At 48.9% G+C, this 16,787-nt stretch overlaps 5 protein-coding genes; 2 read left to right on the forward strand and 3 right to left on the reverse strand.

Annotated features, from left to right (window-relative positions):
• Positions 1 to 7,028: 7,028 nt before the first annotated feature.
• On the reverse strand, positions 7,029 to 7,974 carry GSBLH_T00001609001 (Methyltransferase; the record flags this gene model as incomplete). XM_013040032.1 has 4 exons in its annotated part: positions 7,029 to 7,234; positions 7,265 to 7,393; positions 7,428 to 7,857; positions 7,890 to 7,974. The coding sequence occupies 4 exons, from the start codon at positions 7,972 to 7,974 to the stop codon at positions 7,054 to 7,056; spliced, it is 825 nt and encodes a 274-aa protein (XP_012895486.1). The 3' UTR covers positions 7,029 to 7,053.
• Positions 7,975 to 8,720: 746 nt separating this feature from the next.
• On the reverse strand, positions 8,721 to 9,077 carry GSBLH_T00001610001 (uncharacterized protein). XM_013040033.1 has 3 exons: positions 9,021 to 9,077; positions 8,925 to 8,986; positions 8,721 to 8,888 (listed from the first exon to the last, which is right to left on the reverse strand). Exons 1-3 carry the CDS (start codon positions 9,054 to 9,056, stop codon positions 8,762 to 8,764), a joined length of 225 nt encoding a protein of 74 aa, XP_012895487.1. The 5' UTR covers positions 9,057 to 9,077; the 3' UTR covers positions 8,721 to 8,761.
• A 75-nt stretch (positions 9,078 to 9,152) lies between these two features.
• On the forward strand, positions 9,153 to 9,956 carry GSBLH_T00007023001 (uncharacterized protein; the record flags this gene model as incomplete). The annotated part of the gene is made up of 5 exons (XM_013040034.1): positions 9,153 to 9,229; positions 9,267 to 9,336; positions 9,366 to 9,425; positions 9,456 to 9,540; positions 9,592 to 9,956. 5 exons carry the CDS (start codon positions 9,153 to 9,155, stop codon positions 9,954 to 9,956), a joined length of 657 nt encoding a protein of 218 aa, XP_012895488.1.
• Positions 9,957 to 10,102: 146 nt separating this feature from the next.
• On the forward strand, positions 10,103 to 13,439 carry GSBLH_T00001611001 (uncharacterized protein; the record flags this gene model as incomplete). XM_013040035.1 has 8 exons in its annotated part: positions 10,103 to 10,675; positions 10,706 to 11,536; positions 11,567 to 11,713; positions 11,745 to 11,825; positions 11,860 to 12,017; positions 12,049 to 12,284; positions 12,317 to 12,930; positions 13,015 to 13,439. 8 exons carry the CDS (start codon positions 10,103 to 10,105, stop codon positions 13,426 to 13,428), a joined length of 3,054 nt encoding a protein of 1,017 aa, XP_012895489.1. The 3' UTR covers positions 13,429 to 13,439.
• Positions 13,440 to 13,567: 128 nt separating this feature from the next.
• GSBLH_T00006298001 (uncharacterized protein) lies at positions 13,568 to 16,701 on the reverse strand (the record flags this gene model as incomplete). Its single annotated transcript, XM_013040036.1, has 7 exons — positions 13,568 to 13,702; positions 13,733 to 14,002; positions 14,032 to 14,289; positions 14,321 to 14,469; positions 14,494 to 14,584; positions 14,617 to 15,205; positions 15,230 to 16,701. 7 exons carry the CDS (start codon positions 16,699 to 16,701, stop codon positions 13,568 to 13,570), a joined length of 2,964 nt encoding a protein of 987 aa, XP_012895490.1.
• Positions 16,702 to 16,787: the final 86 nt, after the last annotated feature.

Consider the following 16,787-nt stretch of genomic DNA (forward strand, 5'->3'; position numbering starts at 1 on the left):
TTTGTGGTTGAAATAGTTCGGAGGTATAGATATTTATAATATTTATAATATCAGGATTGTTTGGAAACACTCAGAATGGAAAAGTCCATTTTGTTGTCTACTATGTCTGTATAGGTTGTATATTTATGATATCATAGTGAAATCGTGTTATGAAGCAAGGATTTGGTTGCTCACTCCACTTTGTCTAAATAGTCTATATTATCATTATTATCATTATTATTATTATTTCGATAATCCAATCTATCCATCCATGATTCTAGCCAAATCATTTTGACTTGGGAATGGTTGGGTTTGAAAGCAATTCAAACTAGTAAAACTAGTAAATCGAATCAAATCGAATGGAATGGAAATTGGTTTTGATCCAGTGATTTTCACACAAAGAACCTATCTTCGCACATCGTTAACCATTCACTCCATTTTCTATCATTTCCTTATCCTAAACCAACCAACTAACTCTAAATACACTTTCTTTCTATTTTTCTTTGTTTCTTTGTTTCAACTATCAACTCACAGCAATCTATTATTATTATTATCAACTAGAGTCGTTTGGTTCCTCGTTCTGGATTATTCTGTTCATGTTTCTAAATCATTCCAACACCCTACACACTCTAAATCTACATTTTCTTTCCTTCCTTCCTAAACACATTTTCGATTCTCATTCAAATCCTACAACGCTTCAACCATTCCACATCTCTACAATTCCATCCATCCATCCATCCATCCATCCATCCATCTTCCAAACCAAACACCGCAACCATTTCTCTTTCTCTTTCTCTCAGCAACTGCCAAATCGGTCTGGATCGTGGAAACGTGGAAACATCGCGACCCACGGCGCACCAGGCGTGATCGACGAGGTGGGCGCGGATGAGCGCGCCGGTCACGTCGTAGGCGAAGAGGAAGCGGAAGCGGAGGCGGAGGCGGAGGCGGAGGGGCTGGGTGACGGAGACCACGGTGGCGTTCTGCGCCCAGTTGGACAGGAAGAGATCCAGAGAGCCCGGTCGACTCTGCACACCTTCGTAGGGAGCCACGGACCCCACCCCATCGCCCACCAGATTCCTGCTCACCCACACCCACACCCACACCCACACCCAGAGCGAACCGGTGAGCGAGGAGGTTGGCTCGCCGTCCACCACCAACACCCAACGAATTCCGACGTGGCCATCGTGGACACTCCGAATTGCCTGCCCATCCACTCGGCACTGCCCACTTCGCTCGGGACGCACTCCAGCGTGTAGGAAGTCGCGGGGATCCCACCCTCCAACACGTCCCACACATCGCGTCCCGCGGGGAACCAGACGGTTCGGCGGAAGGAGGAAGGAGGAAGGAGGAAGTGGCGGGAGCGCGAAGCTCGCACGTGGCGGTGCAGAGATCATGGAAGGATCCGGTAATCGCCATCGCACAGTCCCACTCAATGCCCTCCGCCTGATTCCACACACACCGCATACAGAACCGCGGGGATCTTCTCTTGGCGGGAGAGATACCCGGTGAACGCGGCCACGCTCAGATAGATGGGCGCGTGCTGCACGCTCTGCACGCTCTGCACGCTCTGCACGCTCTGCACGCTCTGCACGCTCTGCACGCTCTGCACGCTCTGCACGCTCTGCACGCTCTGCAGGTCCAGGAAGCAGTTCGTGCTGGCGACCTCGCTCTCGCTCTCGCTCTCGCTCTCGCTCTCGCTCTGGATCACGGCCATCGACGCCATCCACGAGCGTCGCACCACGTAGTACCGAATGCTGGCGCCGCCCAGCTCCGCCGGCTCTGCCCACTGCACGCGCAGCGAGGTCGAGGAGAGCGCGGCCACCTCGAGGTTCTGCACCGCGCCGGGCGCGACGACATACGCGGCGAGGGTGATGGGAGAGGAGGCCTCGGAGAGGATGGAGCACGCGGCGGAGCACAGCGCCACGCGCAGCCAGTAGGCCACGCACGCATCGAGAGAGAGAGCTAAAGAGAGAGCGAGAGAGAGCTCGGGTTGCTGGACGTCGCCCTCTTGGAGGAGCGCGTCGGCGGCGAAGAGCTGGGAGTGGGAGCCAACCAAGGCCTGCACGAAGAGCTCGCACCACCACCAGACCCAGCGCACCTGCGTGGCTTCGAAGGCGGCAGCAGCACGACGGGCGCGGAGGGAGGGAGGGAGGGAGCAGCACGACGGGGCGGTAGACGGAGAAGGACGCGAAGGCGGACCAGGAGGCGCCCTTGCGGACACGCCAGCTGATGGCCATCACGCTGTTCACAATGGCGCCCGCCACCAACACGGAGCGCGTCTCGAAGAACTGGCTCTGCACATTGCTGCCCATCAAGGCCATCCATCGGGGCTTCATCGGAGATGCCACTGCTCCAGGGAACCTCCATCTGCACAGACACGCTGCGCTGCGCTGCGCCTACTCCACTTCCCTCATACCAATCGCGCTCTCCACAATCCGAGCAGGCCACAACCGAACGCCAACCGAACGCCAACCGAACGCCGGCGCGGGTCGAGAAGGTCGCGATGAGGGTTTCCGCGGGGAAGGGGAGGCCGTTTCGGGACACCAACCTGTTGGCATTGATGTAGAGCGTGCGTGCCTTCGCAGAACCGCGGGAAGGAGCCATCGAAGGCGAAGGCGAAGGCAATGGTGTAGTCGGAGATGGAGATCGCGGTGGTGGGATAGGAGAACGTGGCCTCGGCCAATTCAAACACGATGTGGATGTTCATGGGCTCGAATGGGTCGTTCATCACCTCGCCCACGCCCACATTGCTCGTGCAGTACATCGTGGATTGCTTCCCATCTCCCATCGTCCACAGCGCCACGTCCCTCGCCCCATCGCCCGCCACGCAGCGCAGCATCGGCAGGATGGGCTGGCAGGAGCCCGTCCCCTATCGATCGATCGATTCCCACTGCTGATAGGCGTTGCACCCATCCGTGATCATGCCCCACTAGTCCACATCGCACTTCGTATCCAACACTTGCCCCAAGTGCCCTTCCGGCTACCCCGCCGCTTCGTCCGCGGGGCACACCACCGCCACGCACCTCACCTCTCTTCCATTCCACCACTTCCCACACGCCCGCACCACGCACACCTCCACCTTCCCATGCTCCACAGACCCACAAATGCAGAACTGCACCGTCTTGGAACTCGCCTGCTCCCACTGGCCATTCCAGTTCACTCGGCTCCCATCAATCAGAGGCGAGGACCGTACCCACAGCAGTTCGCATACTCCGCCTTCTTGTCCCATTCTCCCAAGTTTCACACACGCTCCGCTTCTACAAACCTACAGCTCTTACTCCCATTGTTTGCCCTTTCACTCATCGCAAATCCGTTCTCTCTACCACACTCTACCACCTCACAATATGAAAATGAAAATACGAGAAACAGAACAGCTATCCTAGGCAAGAACGTCGTCCCTGTACCAGATACCTCCCACGTTGCAAGTTATATCCATGTATCCGCGGTCACACATGGCATGAATGGGTTCGCCACGTTGTACAGTTTGAAGTACAGAAATTCCTCACTCGGAACACACTCCACACAGCAAAAATGGAACCAGGGTCCACCGCCATTATGGTATTGAATGCGTTCACGATGCATATCTCACACACACAGTTTAGTCAAAGTAACGATAGCACACACTACACTAGTTTCTTCAAACACACCAACTTGACGACAGAACCCATCCCAGCTACAATACTTACACTCCCACAACACAACACACAAAAACACATAGAAGTCCGAAAACAAAACAAAAGACAGGACATACAAGTCCAATTCCAAATTTTGAATACATTCAAACCCAGTAAGACGAAGCTAATAGCTTTGATTGTAAAACAAATGATTTCAAAAATAGACAGGAATTGTGCAATTGTGAAAATAGTGTTGAAATTGGGTATGAGTGGAAGAATAGATTTCGAATAGGGAGGGAGTTGTTTTTACTGTGAAGTGGAAGGAGATGAGCGGAAATGGGATATTGTGGAATGAATAGATCGAAGAGTGTTGTTTCCAGTGGAAGCGTTTTGTTTTTCGTTCTATTCATTTGGAATCTAGTCTAGATGGGATAGAAAGAAATAGGGTATGTAGAAGATGATGATAGGAATGAAAATGGAAAAGCTAGCGATAAGCAGTTTTTGGGTTATCATTTATAGTAATAATATGTGATATGTGTATAGTAGAATCGAATAGTAGAGTTTGTGAGAAAGGTGGGTGTGTCGTTGAAGAACTGAGCAACATAAGGTAGAATACATAATATATTTTATACGAACAAATAGAGATATATTCATATTCCACTGTTTCTAGGTTTTTGGATAGTTGGTGTCCAGTTTTTGTCGTTTTGATGTACTCTGAACCTATCAGAGTTTGTTATATTGCCAGAGAATACTATCCCTTATTCTAACCCATATAGTATCCCCCACCTGCCAAATAATGCAGAATATCTCCTATTTAAAGGAAGGATCGAATTGTACACTTCAATAGGGATACAAAGTGATTCACAATGTTGTTCTATTACGAGCATGAATAAGAATAGTATACATAATACTTGCTGTTTGAGTTGGTTGATGAAAGTGAAATGCTTTGGTTCCCAACTCATTAGGATGAATAGAATTACTCACTAATAGTGATATCAGTATTGTTGATGATAAAGCTGAAATCCATAAGAATGGACTCTATGGGAATGAGTAGTTGTCCAATATCAAGCTGTGAGACATATCTGGCTGATTTGTTGGAGACAACAATCAAACTATTACTTTTCAGATATGTATATAGAAGATAGACATTGATATCTATCTATCTATCTATCTTCTTGAATACCTTACTGAAGTTGTACTTACAAGATATCGTGAATGAGATGTACACATTCGAATTCAAGGATATCGGACGGTCATTCGCATCTGTCAGTACCCAATCAATGGAATCCAGGTTCGATTGTTCAATCACATCGATTGATAGGTTGTTCCAGGTGATCATGTTGTTCAGTCCCATCGATACATGAATCAGGTTATCGATCAGCGGACTCTTGAGACCGAATGTTTGAGCATTGATACTATTGTACACTCGGATCACACTCATGCCATTCGTGATGTTGCTGGGTTCTTCTGGGTATTAACACCTCGTGTGGGGATGTCCCCACATCGATTAATATCACTTGATCGGTTGGTACGTTGTGCAACACAAAATCGGTATAGAGTGACACAGACGAGATAAAACATTGATCGAATGACAGAGGATTGTCCAGCTTCACTTCCTTCTTCGTAGTATTACCGAACACTTCCATCATACTGAACTGGTTCATCGGTAGAATTGAGGAAGACACTTGATCACATACATCTTCGATCGTCAACTGGAGTTCGAATTCGCCGTTCAATCGCATGATATTACCATCCATATCGCGGAACAGGAACATCAATCGGTCGAATCGGGTTATCATCGGAATGCAGATGTCTTCTACGGTGCGGAGATAATTAACCTCGGGATCGTCAATGATCATTGTGGTGAGTAGGTTGTTGTTCTGGTTGGCAATCTTCAGATCGGAGAAACGCACGAGAGACGAGTAAACCTGGATCACTTGGCGATTTCGCGTGATATCAATCACATTCGATCCATAGAACGAAGCAGGTGGAATGACCATTTGTCCTTCCAAACCGAGGATTTCTCGAATATCCGGAGCATTGGTGAAATCGATGGTATGTGGGTACTGGATATAAATACACATATAACTCGAAGCCTTCGTAGATATCGAGAACGTAGTATCGGTCATGGTGTTGAGGATGGCAATGATTTGACCGATCGTGTAGTAGCCAGGAGGAATCGTTAGTTCCTCGTCATTGGAGTTCTTGATCCCATTAGTAGAATCTACATTGTTGAACATGACTTGATTGGGTGTGAACAGGACAGTGATGGAAGTGATGTAGGGGTTCCAATACTTGTAAGGGTTGATTCATTCGAACGTACTGTGACTAGGTAAACCTTAGATATACATGGAGTAGTGTATGGCTTTTATTTACCATAGTAGTAGGTAATTGATTTGCTTTTGCACGAAAATTTGTATGCTGCCGACATGAGGGCATTGGTTAGCCTTGATTGCATGGAAGAGTCGGGGAGCCGTCGGCTCCCGGCGAAGCCAAGACTCCCGGGGTAGAATAGCATGATTGACAACAAGCCGATGGTTTTTATGGCCGATAAAGGTGGCCACGAATGTTCGTGCAATACACGCCAATTATGTGCTACTATTAACATTGGTTGTCCAGTTATTATTATCCATCTGGCCTGAATTGAAAGTAACAGACATGACTACATCCTGAGTCAAAGCATCCTTAATTTTGGAAACTCTCACTGGTAACCTAAAATCATTAGTATGAAGGACATGAAGCAATGTACCAGTACATTTTTGAATTGTAAGAAGGAACAACCCATTGTATGTTCCTCCACTTGTTATTAACCTGATAGGAATCATCTCATTTGATACAGCGATATTGGCGAATCTAGAATCCCCTTTGGTTTTCAACTTCATGATTAATTCTGCACCATTGTTATTTCGAATGATTAAGTCATTGATCATATTCACACAAAAGAATGTCTGCTTTTCATTCATTATTATTTGTTGCAGTTGATTATGCACGGGATATCAATAAAACATAAATTACAGTATTACCATTCATCGAAAAAATAAGTATCAAAATTACAATGTTATGATGTGTTATGTTATGCCATGTTGTGCGTTTATTATTCCTATAAACAAATTCATAATCAATATATTGAAAAGAATTAGAACACTACCAAGAAATGTCTAGAAATAGACAACAAGTTAAAGCTTACCTAAATTGAGATATCAGCGATATAGTCTCCTAATCGTTGAAAATGATTTCCGTTTATTTTGCAGTGAGATTACTATCTTCTATTTGTATAAAACAATCAATGGTCTATACAATCCCGACAAGCAAACTATGTACCTAAATAACTTTTAGTTTCATTTCAAATTCTACATGGATCTCCACACAAAAAACATTTCACTGCTTCTCCTTCTTTCTGCCTGCTGATTTCCAATCAACAATCCTCCTTTCTCAAACAAACAATACACTAAAGGCACGCTTAGTCCTCAACACGCACTCCCACCAGTTTCTGGTACAGACCCATAAATCGCAATTCCTTTCGCCACTTGAACTTCTTCACCAGCTCCGGATCTCCCAGCTCGGTAATCTGGTGATGCCACACGGGGAACGCCAGCGGCTCCAGCAGCCAATACACAATGGGCATCATGTATCTCCACGGACTATCCATAAACACGCCATATCGCTTCTACCTGTACCAAGCAGGCTTGTGGTACTCAATGAAGATGGCCTTTCCGCCCACGGGCACGGACATCATGATTCGATTGATCACCTTGTACTTCGTGTCATCAGGGACTTCATGCAGCAGAAGGAACGACAGTCTACGCGTTAGATCGTGAGCGTAGATGTCTGTACGCAGCGTCGTAGGCTTTGTCTTCCTCGGGATGGTGCGTGGCGGCATCTTCCAAGATGCAACCTCCGTTGCAAGGATACTGCGACATTTTGCGGTTGCACGACGCCACCTGGATCGGCATGATATCGCAGCAGTTGTAGGTACCCGTGGGACCGAGTTTCTTCGACACCGTGGCAACGAGCTTGCCGTAGGTGCTACCGCATTGCAAAAGCTTCTGACCGGGCTTCAGCTCTTCGCAAACCATGTTGGCCAGAGGTTGGAAGTAACCAAACAGAATGGCTTGGACGACCAACTGGCGGTCCAGCATCTTCACATTCTTGGGCTTCACATAGCACCAAGTGTAGATTTTCTCCATGTAATCGGGGACACGGTAATCCTCGGGCACGGGACGCTGCTCCTTAGTGTACACCACGGGAGCAATCTGCTGCATCGCTAGACATCAAAAAACATAAACAGTATCGAACCGGGAGTGGTTCTTCTCAACATCGTCTTCAGCCCATTGACTGCAAACGGGGCTGTCTTCTGTGAAAGGGAACGGAGTACAAACATCAGGTCTTTGTTAATATAATATACAGATTACAATTGATTTTCCCGTGGGAATAATCATGAAGATGAACTTGTGGGATCGCAATGTGATTAATATTAACACAAGGAGTGTATTGATATGGATTGTAGCGATAATATTAAACGAAAATCTTTGTATTAAATGCATATTTTGGCAAAAGGAACCTGATATGATAGATTCTGGAGAATTGGTTGTCTCTACTTTATTCTTTGGTGAATTTTCATTATTGTTGTCGTAGTCGTAGGTTATATATATGTTCATGAATTCCGATATCCTCTACTTAGCCTAGTTTGTCCCCTTTGAGTGTCTGCTTAAGCGTTTGGACTTTGAAATAGAATGTATGCACCAGTGATAATCCTGTTGTTATACTTCTACAGTTACTTATCCATAAATTCCAATGTATACATTTGTCTTTCACACAAGTGAAAAAAACATATAGAATCCTATTTTGAATCCGAAACATAACAACCTCCAAATGTACAACACTCGAAACTGGCAAAATACACTCTGCTAAGGTATTCCCAGCTCTCTAAGCAGATTTGTTATTTCCCTATGCCAAGCACTATTGATTCCTTTTTGTAATGCATAAAACGATCTTAAGCGATTCTAGAAGTCGAAAGCGCTTCTTCGAATATCTATCTATTTTTTCTTACGTGCCACATTGAACACAAGTAAAACCAGCCAAATAGGCTTTCCTGCCTCATTGTCTTTGTTTGTCCAACAAACTCAATTTACACTATGTGTAGTTATTCTACTTTCTGCAATTCACATCTATGAATTAGTATTGACCATAAAGCACTCACTGGAGTATTTAAGCAAAGTCTCGATTAAATCGACGTGAGTGAGCACCATTCTTCGGCAGCAATATCGGTGTAGACCAAGCTTGTCCAATGCAGTCCTAATCGATAAGCTCTCACCTCCCAGTCATTCCTACGCTGCATCCATGTTCTCATTTTCCAAGTAATTCAAATAGGCCTCCCACTTATTTCCAACAACCTATGCAGTCAACCTGGGTCCTCCTCACCTCTACCTTTCCACAAGTAAAACAACGAATAGGAATAATCATGTTAACTTTCAAAAAGGTTTAATGAAGCTTGTTTTGGAATCGATGGTTCTCTCCAAAAATACCACCTATTTTGTTCCACACACTATATTCCTTACCATGACATTCTTCCACTGCATTAATTGTCTTATCTTGACGTATGCTCCGCTTGTTATTTTTTACCAGGCTTCAAACCTGTAGCTTGCAATGTGGGTGGTTTTGCTCATGGAGTAGGAACAAATTAAATCAGTATGGCTGCCTTATTAAATCGCTTGGAGTGTATATGCTCTCTTCGCTTGTGAAGGTGAGATTGTGATTGTTTTTTGAAGGTAGATGCTTATGGCTGCGACATTGGCAAATGTGGACACCAGCAGCGAGCTCTCGTTGATTAATGTTCATATCTTGGCATTTTGTTCATTGTAGGATCTGCTGTATTCCTCTGTCAATTTGGTGGATGCATTGGCGTTGAAGTATCTTCTGAACAGCTACAAATTCGATTTTACGACTCGTACAGAGTTGATTGGTCTAGGTGGAGGAAATCCATTTCGGTGATTGATAGGATGGACGATTGGCGAGGAAGTGTTCTCTCGAATGATGCCGCTGATCTTTTATTCCAGAATGCCCGACGTGGACTATAAATGGATCCAGTTCTCTCTGGACGCCACCTGCGATCTTATCTTTACAATTTCGTTTAGCATGTCGGTATGGATGGCATTGTGTGCCAAGGGCAAAATGAAGCCAACGGCCAACGAGTTCGTTCTGTTTGCGATCCACATTGTGATGCCTGGCGTAATGGCATTCTTGAAGAACTTGGAACTTGGCGAAGGCTGGGTTTATCTGATAGTGCATTTCGTGGCGAGTTTGCTTCTTTACGGAGTTGGAAGATGTATGTTTAAAAGCAAGTCAGAAGCTATGAAGGCGTAGTTTTTGTAATTGGGCTCTTTTTGTTTTCTTCATACCCAAATAGAGCGAACTCTTATTACTTTCTTTGGTTCGGACTTTCTTCGTATTCCTACTACGAGCTGGAATATAAATAATGTACGTTGAATGGTAGAATTTGAAACTTAGTGATGTCTGGTACTTATCCCGCTCATAGTCATTCTTGTGAACAGTGTATCTCCTACTTTCACTCTGATATAAATAATGGACTGTCGGAGGCAGAAGTCAGGAAAGCACTTCAATACTATGGCCCCAATGAACTCGACAAGGAAAAGCCTACACCCATGTGGAAACTCGTTTTAGAACAGTTTGATGACTATTTGATCAAAATCCTGCTTGCGAGTGCCGCTTTTTCGTTCGTTCTAGCCATCTTTCAAAATAACGGAGAAGGCATTACGGCATTCGTGGAGCCGTTCGTGATTCTCCTGATTCTGATCATCAATGCGATTATCGGAGTTTGGCAAGAGAACAATGCAGCCAATGCCCTTAAAGCTCTCAAAGAGATGCAGAGTGAAACTGTACGATGTATCCGTGGTGGCAAGTGGTATCACGAGCTCCCTTCTTCCAAGCTGGTGCCCGGAGACATCATCCAAATTCAGGTAGGCGACAAAGTCCCCGCCGATTGTCGTGTGCTGCAACTGAAGACCACCACGGTGCGTGTGGAAGAAAGTGCTCTCACCGGCGAGAGCAAAACGATCGCCAAAGTCGTTCTCCGTTTCCACTCTGATTTCTAGACGGCCGACGCGACGGTAGCCGAGGACGCGGGTCTGTCGGAGAAGGTGAACATGCTCTTCGCAGGCACCACGATCGCGAACGGGCTGTGCAAAGCGCTGGTGGTGCGGACCGGCATGAACACGGAGATCGGAAAGATCCAGCGCGCCGTCATGGACGCGCGGGAAGACGAAGAAAAGACCCCGCTCGGGCAGAAGATCGACGAATTCGGCGAGTGGCTGGGCAAAGTGATCATGTGGATCTGCGTCATCGTCTGGATCATGAACTTCCGGCACTTCACCGATCCCGAATTCGGCGGTTTTTTCCGCGGCTGCATCTACTACCTCAAAGTGGCCGTGGCGCTGGGCGTCGCCGCCATTCCGGAAGGCCTCCCCGCGGTGATCACGCTGTGCCTGTCGCTGGGAACGCGGTCGATGGCGCGTCGGAACTGCATCGTGCGGAAGCTGCCGTCGGTGGAGACGCTGGGCTGCACGACGGTGATCTGCTCGGACAAAACGGGGACGCTGACGACGAACGAAATGACCGTGGTGAGTCTGGTGAATGTGGCGAACGACGGACACGCGGTGCTGCATAACGTGGACGGCGTGTCGTACAACCCGGAGGGAAGCATTAGCGAGTTGAAGCGATTCGATACGCGTAGGAATGGGGAGTTGGGGCGATGGCGCGTAGAAGACGTGGGATTGTGCAACGTCGCGAAGGTCTGCGCGCTGTGCAATGACGCCGCCATCGAGTTCGATGAGCAGAAAATGCGGTTTAAAGCGGTGGGCGAGCCGACGGAGGCGGCGCTGCAAGTGCTGGTGGAGAAATTGGGTCTGCCCGCGAACGCGGACGTGGTAAACGCAGCGGAAATGAATGAATGGAAGGACATGCACGCCGTGAACGCCATGAAACAAAACCCGGCTTTGCGGTGCCAAATCGCAACAAGATATTGGAGAGACCGCTACGACGTGCTCGCCACCCTCGAGTTCACGCGCTCTCGCAAATCCATGTCGGTCATCTGTGCCCCCAAAGTCCAAAAATCGGCGCTTTTTTCACTCGCAGAACGTGTCTGGACACAACCTTCTCCTGGTCAAAGGCGCTCCCGAGAACATTCTGGCTCGCTGCACGTCGCTCTGCACGGAGGTTCGCTCTGTCTTGCACGCCTCATTTCCAATAGAACGGAACGATCTTGCCGCTAACTCCCGAGCTTCGTCGCCATTTCGAGTCCGTGGTGACCTCCATGTCCGCCAAAGCGCTTCGCTGCTTGGCCATGGCCGGCAAGCTCGAGCTGGGCGACCTGGCTTCCTACAACGGTCCTCACCATCCCGCACACAAGTTTTCAATCCCTTCCTCGCTCCATCCATAGAAAGCTCCTCGACATCAGCGGATTCGAAGCCATCGAGCAGGATCTCTGCCTCTTCGGCATGGTCGGCATCAAGGATCCTGCACGCGTCGAAGTCCGCGACAGCATCGCGCTGTGCAAGAAGGCCGGCATCCGCGTCTTCATGGTCACCGGCGACAATCTCGTCACGGCGGAATCCATCGCGCGCGATGTGGGCATCTTCGAGCCCTCCGAAGACATCTCCCAGAAGAGTTTCCTCGGTTCCACGTTTCCACGTTTCGGTGACACATAGCGCGTGAGTTCATGAAACTCCCTCGTGAGCGGCAGCTTCGGATTTTGGCGGGTCATGGGGGTCGCGTGTTCGCGCGTTCGGAGCCGGTGCACAAGAAGGAACTGATCAGTCTGCTTCGTCAGATGGGGGAGATCACGGCGATGACGGGGGACGGCGTGAACGACGCGCCGGCGCTGCAGCAAGCGGACATCGGCGTGGCGATGGGGGTGAGCGGGACGGAGGTGGCGAAGGAGGCTTCGGACATGGTGCTGGTGGACGACAACTTCCGGACGATCGTGGCGGCGATCGAGGAGGGCCGGTCCATCTACCAGAACATGAAGGCGTTCATCCGCTATCTGATCAGCTCCAACATCGGCGAGGTCGCCTCGATCTTCTTCACGGCCATGCTGGGCATTCCCGAGGGACTCTCCCCCGTCCAGCTGCTCTGGGTCAACCTCGTCACCGACGGGCCCCCGGCCACCGCGCTGGGCTTCAACCCGCCCGAGCCCGACATCATGGCGCGTCCGCCGCGCGCCCGCGACGAAGGCCTCATCACGCCCTTCGTGTTCTTCCGCTACGTGGTGATCGGGCTCTACGTGGGCGTCGCCACGGTGGGCATCTTCGTCTATTGGTACGTGCTCGACCGCGCCCCCGACGCCCATCCCCTCGTCTCCCTCGCCCAGCTCATGGGCCACGGGAAATGCCGCGCGTGGACCGAGTTCTCCCTGGACGGATGGGGCGGCTTCGCCCAGCCCTGCGATTACTTCGAGAAGGGAAAGGTCGTCGCCTCCACGCTCTCGCTCACCGTTCTGGTCACCATCGAGATGTTCAACGCGCTCAACGCGCTCTCCGAGGACTGCTCCCTCCTCGTCGTCCCGCCTCATCGCAATCTCTATCTCGTGGCCGCCATCCTCGCTTCGTTCGTCGCCCATTTCGCCATTCTCTACATCCCGCCCTTGGCCAAAGTGTTCTCCGTCGCGCCGCTCACGCTCCACGACTGGAAGCTGGTGCTGGCGTTCTCCTTCCCGGTGATTCTCATCGATGAGGTGCTGAAGTGCGTCGGGAGACAGCTGAATAAGCGGTCGTCGCACGAGGCGGAAGTGGAGTCGACGCCGCTGTTGAGCATCAAATAATAAAAAAACAACGTGTTTGTGAGCCAAAGCAAAAGCAGCGAATAAGAAGTTTATTCGGTTTCAGGAATTAAATGGACTTTTGCTTGTGTGAAGCGTTTTATCTACTCTTCTCTTGTTTGTTCTTCACTCTTTCCCGCGTTTACTTCGCATTGGCTGCGTGCTGCACGCGCGAATTGCTCTTCCTCGACTTCTCCCGCGTCGCTTCGCGGAACTCCTTCCTCCATTTCTTCTCTTTGTCTTCCGGCAGGCTCGGATGATCGCTCATTCCCAATCTCTACGCTTCATTCCTCTCCTCCACCCCCACATTCAGCTCCATTCGCAACGGTCGCAGGTATCTCTCCTTCGGGAACGGCAGGCCGCGTCGCTTGATGTCCGTCAGCACGCTCAGCGCCTGGTCCACGTTCCCCACGCGGCTCAGCGCCAGAATCATTTCGCCGTACGTCTCAGGCGCAGGCACCAAACCATTCAGCTGCATCTCGCGAAGCAGCTGCGCCGCGTCGGTCACGTGCTTGGTCTTTGCGTACATCGTAATGAGCAGGTGGTACGACATGCGATCGGGTTTTTGCCCGTAGCTCTACACTCGAAAGCGAACGCAAAGCAAACCTCGATGGATTGGAACACGGATTTGGCGCGATTGAAGAAGAGTGACTTCGTATACAAACCCAAATAGCTATTCAGATGCACCAGCGAAGGCTTTTCGTCGGTCTGGCGAAGCAGTTCCCGCCAAATTCGTTCTCCTTCCCGCGCTAAATACGGTTTCAACGCGGGGACGGAGGCGTCTTGAGCGTATAAATGGTCCCAATACGCGGAAAGATCTTGAACGCGATTGGGACAACGCAGAGCGAACACGTTGGGCTTTGGCTACACTGAGAAAAAAGAGAAGGAAAGGAACCGATTGATAGCGAATATCCGGCTCCACATCGCGAATCATCTCGTAGTTCTCGAGGATTGACGGCTTTACGAGTTTGGCGATGCGGAGCTGCGTGAGCTGCTTTGCTTTCTCTGGCGATTCGAGGAAGCAGGAGCGAAGGAAGCGGACTTCTTCGACGAAGAGCTCATCCGCACGTTCCTTTTGCTTTAAAAGAGAGGATCCGGTGAGGAGAACGGTTCCCATTTTCACGTTCACCATGTTTTGAATGCTCTGCTTGAGAGACGGCTATGAATGAATTCGAAAAGAACAAAACAAACATCGCGATTTAGCACATCGTCGACACATGATTTCCAGAGAGGACTCGCGTAATCAATGTGTTTTTCATCGCCTCCCTTCGCTTTGTACGCCTCTACCAACAATGATCGGCCTTTTTCTTCTAATTGCATCAGCTCTACGATCGATTCTTCGCGACTTCGAAGCAAATCCATATTCGCATTTCGACTGATCAAACCCCGTTCATTCATTTCCTTCAACGCTTTATCTACGATCTCGCGATTCGAAGCAGCAACAGAAGCATCCGTTGCGTTCATCGGTTGTACCGAGAACTTCTCCGCCACCAATTCTTCGGTGCGTTTTACAATCTCATCGATCGGGTTTTGGACTTGGGGAGCTCCAGATTTCCCTTCGATTCGATTGATTTCAGCGTCGATTTCGGTTTGTGAAAGACCCTGGCTGAGTCCACTCTTGGGAGTTGCTCGCTGCAGAGCCTGCTTTGCATTCTGAAGCAATTCTGCTTTGGAAGCTTCGATGCTTTTCATATCCGTTTCTTCTAGTTGCGACAAAGGATTCAACGGATTGATCGAATTCTTAGAATTCGATTCCTCTCCCATTTCTTCTTCTCCACTCCTTTCATTTCCTTCCGCTTCATACATTCCTCCACTCGTTTCCTCTTCCTCGGTTTCTCCCAATCCATCATCGATCGCTTTTCTTCGACTGTCTCGCACATAGGCAAGTCGATCGCGTTTAATAGCCACTGGCAGTCCCTTCAAATACATTTCGTATTCCTCGCGTGTGTATCTTCGATTTCCTGCTGGATGTTCTGGAAGCGCCAGGCCGTTCCCTGAAGCATTTCCGAGCACCATAAGAAGCAGAGAAAGCGTTTCCGATGTAGGTTTGAAGCCTCGTTCTTGAAGCTGAACCATGACGGAGTTCGCTCGAACGAAATCTCCGCGTTGAGCACATGCTTCCAATAAAATGTGATAAGAAGAGAGGGATGGCGCAATGCCTGCGACCTCCATCTTCTGGAAATAGTCGAAAGCCATCACATCATAGCGCCAGCTTCGAGCACATGCGTGCATAATCGCATGATAGCAGCCCTGAGTGACAAGCTGTTGATGCACGTCCAGGCTGTCAAAGAATCGAATGGCTCGCTCTGTGTTGTGTTGAAGCTCCGACACTTTGATCATCAGTGCGATACTGATCGAATCGGGCTCTTCAATGTAGTTTCGCATGAGATCGAAGGTCTCATTGGCTCGAGCGAGCTGCCGCTTTTTGATGCAGCCATAGATGAGGGAGGAAAAGATGATATTGTTCGGACGCAGACCTGATTCGGACATTTCTCGCGTGACCGAGAAGGCTTCGTTGAGCTTCCCTTCTAAAACCAGGCCGTTTACAAGCACGCCGTAAATATGTTGGTCGGGAGAAACGCCCGAAAGAACCATTTCTTTCAGTTCTTGGCGAGCCAGCGTTGATTTGTTGTGCGTACACAACGTATTGAGATACGCAGTCCAAGCAAAGAGGGTACAATGATGAGGGTTTTGCTTTAATATGTTCCACAGGGTGAGAGCGTCCTCCACGCGATTCTGGGCAGAAAGAACACGAATCGCCTTAATCGTTGCAGGAACATCGTCCACATGCAAGGTTCCCTTGACACGATTGAACAACTTATCGACATTGTAGTCTTTCAGATTCATGAGAATGCCTTCATCAAACGGTTCTTCCAACATTGAGGTCAGTTTCTGAGCTAGAGTATCGAGCTCCAGAAGGTCGCGCTCGGTAATGTTTAGATTTTTGCTTCCAACCGTTCCTGTAGTGATTTGTGATATTTGTTCCTTGGATAATACAGGAATGGGCGAATAGTCTGGATGTCCATATTTCCAGCTGGAAGAGTTATCAACAATAGACTTTACACTTGTAGTAGCGATCATCTCTCTTCCTTTTGACATTGGCTCGCTTGCAGATGCAAATCGTCGAACTTGCATTGTTCCACCAAAACAATCTGTCTGAAACACTTTTCCACTCTTTTTCACTCCATAGAGCGCCAAAAACGATACGTTTCGCAATGAAGAATCAAAACGACGCACTAGAGGAGCTCCTGCTCTCCTACAAACAGCAGCCAGCATAGCGATTGAAAAGCAGAAAAAGCTCGGTGTAGAGAGCGATCAAGAATAAGTATGCAACAAACAAGAGAGTACACCAAACTTAAGTT

Source organism: Blastocystis hominis (assembly GCF_000151665.1).
Source record: "Blastocystis hominis, Singapore isolate B (sub-type 7) whole genome shotgun sequence assembly, scaffold_12".
Classification (NCBI taxonomy): domain Eukaryota; class Bigyra; order Opalinata; family Blastocystidae; genus Blastocystis; species Blastocystis hominis.